The 2256-nt window shown below is 34.0% G+C and overlaps 1 protein-coding gene across 1 annotated transcript in view; it reads left to right on the top strand.

The window, feature by feature from the left end:
* Window positions 1-2256, top strand: part of LOC106462040 (pantetheinase-like) — a 17629-nt gene that overhangs the window by 9965 nt on the left and 5408 nt on the right. The window contains exon 2 of the mRNA XM_022389161.1: window positions 636-831. Coding sequence (XP_022244869.1) covers window positions 637-831 — 195 coding nt within the window. The 5' untranslated portion in view covers window position 636. The remainder of the gene's footprint in view (window positions 1-635; window positions 832-2256) is intronic.

Here is a 2256-nt window from a genome sequence, read left to right as displayed (position 1 = left end):
ACGAACAATACTAAGGAAGTGGCAGTGTTACGACAGCGGAAGTCACGTGACGCTAGTAACACGTCATGAACTTCTAGAACGTTCAAGTCCCTTCCTGAAGTCTCGAGAGGCAACTAGATATGCGGTAGTATTGTATATTTAAGCCGCCAAGAATTGACGGCAACAATCTGTAATTGAACTGCAGACAGAGAGAGAGACATATCGTTGAGTGGAGCACGTGAGACGTTCGTTGTGAATTATAGCATTTGTTATAGCGCGACTGTGGAAATTAAGTGTGTCGCTAAAGTTTCATCCGAAAGAAATTATACGGGAAATTAACTAACGACCGGAGACGTAACAATACATACGGTAAAAATAATGGAAAAAAAAAAGAAATACGTACATTGTGTTTCAAACCAAAGTCCTGTTTATTCTGTTTTTCTAATATGTTTTACAGAATAAAGCCTGCTCTCTGTTGATAATCTGTAGATTCAAGTGGGTTACATGTTGCGAGATTTTGAATTCTAGAAGGTTATTTATGCATATTCTATGAAACTTGTATGATATTGACTGGTAGGTTTTAGTAATATTTAAAAAAATATGAGTTATGAGTGGGTAATACTACTTAATTAAGTTTTCCATTTATTTCTTTTTAGCATGATTTTGGCCTTACTCAGTCAAATACTGAACGTATTAGGCATTATCTCGCAGGTTCATTGGTCGAGTCAAACAGATTACTTCACTGCTGCTGTCTATGAGCACGTGAGATTGGGAAATGATGACCCATTTCAAATCACCATTCAGAAGAATCTTGCATTATATGCTGAAGTAACTGGTCGAGCTGCAGCAGCGGTGAGTCAAACACTTCACTATGCACTGATAAATAAATTGTTTTATCAATTTATCAAGGTTTTAGAAAACTTCGTATTGGATATGAAATTTTAGATAACATAGAGCCATAAGTTACAAATTAATTTTAAAGAGCATGTTTCATTGAAAGCTTAAAAGAGTAACAACATAATATTTGCTTGCAGATAGGTGGTTTTGGTCAAGAACTTACATATTTCCAGCATATCATATCGCTTAATGATTAACCTGTATTAATAAAAACATAACACATTTGTATCATGTGGGGTTCAGATCTTTATTTGGTGTCAGTGAAGGACATGCCTCTATTAATCAGGGTTTAGGCTGGTAGCTGGTGTTTCGTAAAAACTGACTTAGGCACGTATAGCATTGTTAAGAACTAATATGTCTGTAGTATTCAATGTCTAGGTAGCTAGCTAGGTATGTTAAAAGAATAAAAAAAGTATCAATCATATTTATAGCATTTCGAGTTTAAGTGTTCTAGGTCAGTGTTAATTAAAAACTAACATTTCTGAAGCATTTGTGGTATGCAGGAATACCATACATTTTCTACCTCTTTAATTAATAGATAAGAATAAAAAAACTTTTCTGCATATGATGTATGTTTAGCTTCTAATATAGAAATTTAGTCAAGGGAGCAACTAAGTTTATTTTCAGTTCTTCTCACCATAGTTACACTTGAAATTGGGTCACTCAACTGGGGTGTCACATGGACCCTCTAGTAGGAAAGACAGATGTAATATAACATGTCGTATCAAAATATAGAGCTGTATTTTTTGCTGGAAAGTCAGGTGCTGTCTTAAAGGCATGCCAAAGGCCCTTGTGTTGAAACAAGAATCACGTGGGAGATTTACACCCTGAATGAACTGGCCGAATTGTTTTCTGTATATAATAACAGATTCCTTCAGTTTAGAATGAATGACTACAATTAGAGGGAATGATTTCACAAACTAACTACTTTCAGCTTCAACAATATTCTAAGCTCGTGAATAGAAATCATAACACTCTTGGCATGATTAAAGCTAAATTTGAGTAATGACATACATTTATACCAGCTTTTAAACATTGATTATGTTTCTGAAATAAAGGTTATGTCACTGTGTACAAACGTGTGTCCAGTCTCTTTTTTTGTATCAGACTCAGTCAAAGGCAGAGAAATTCAGACAACTGCATCACAATCATTTTCTGACAAGCCTATTCTATTATAGTATTTTGGCACTTGTGTATAAAGTTAAAATCATAAATAATGTTCAACGTTAACTGGTATACAGTTAAAAACATTTTATTTAGGCCTTCAAAAAGTTGACGACTCTACATGTTTCGACGTTACATAGATAGGCCTAAATAAAATGTTTTTAACTGTGTATCAGTTTAACGTTGAACATTATTTATGATTTTAAGCCTATTCTA

This window comes from Limulus polyphemus, unplaced genomic scaffold, assembly GCF_000517525.1.
Source record: "Limulus polyphemus unplaced genomic scaffold, Limulus_polyphemus-2.1.2 Scaffold1080, whole genome shotgun sequence".
Classification (NCBI taxonomy): Eukaryota; Metazoa; Arthropoda; class Merostomata; order Xiphosura; family Limulidae; genus Limulus; species Limulus polyphemus.
This window is presented reverse-complemented; position numbering and strand designations above follow the sequence as displayed.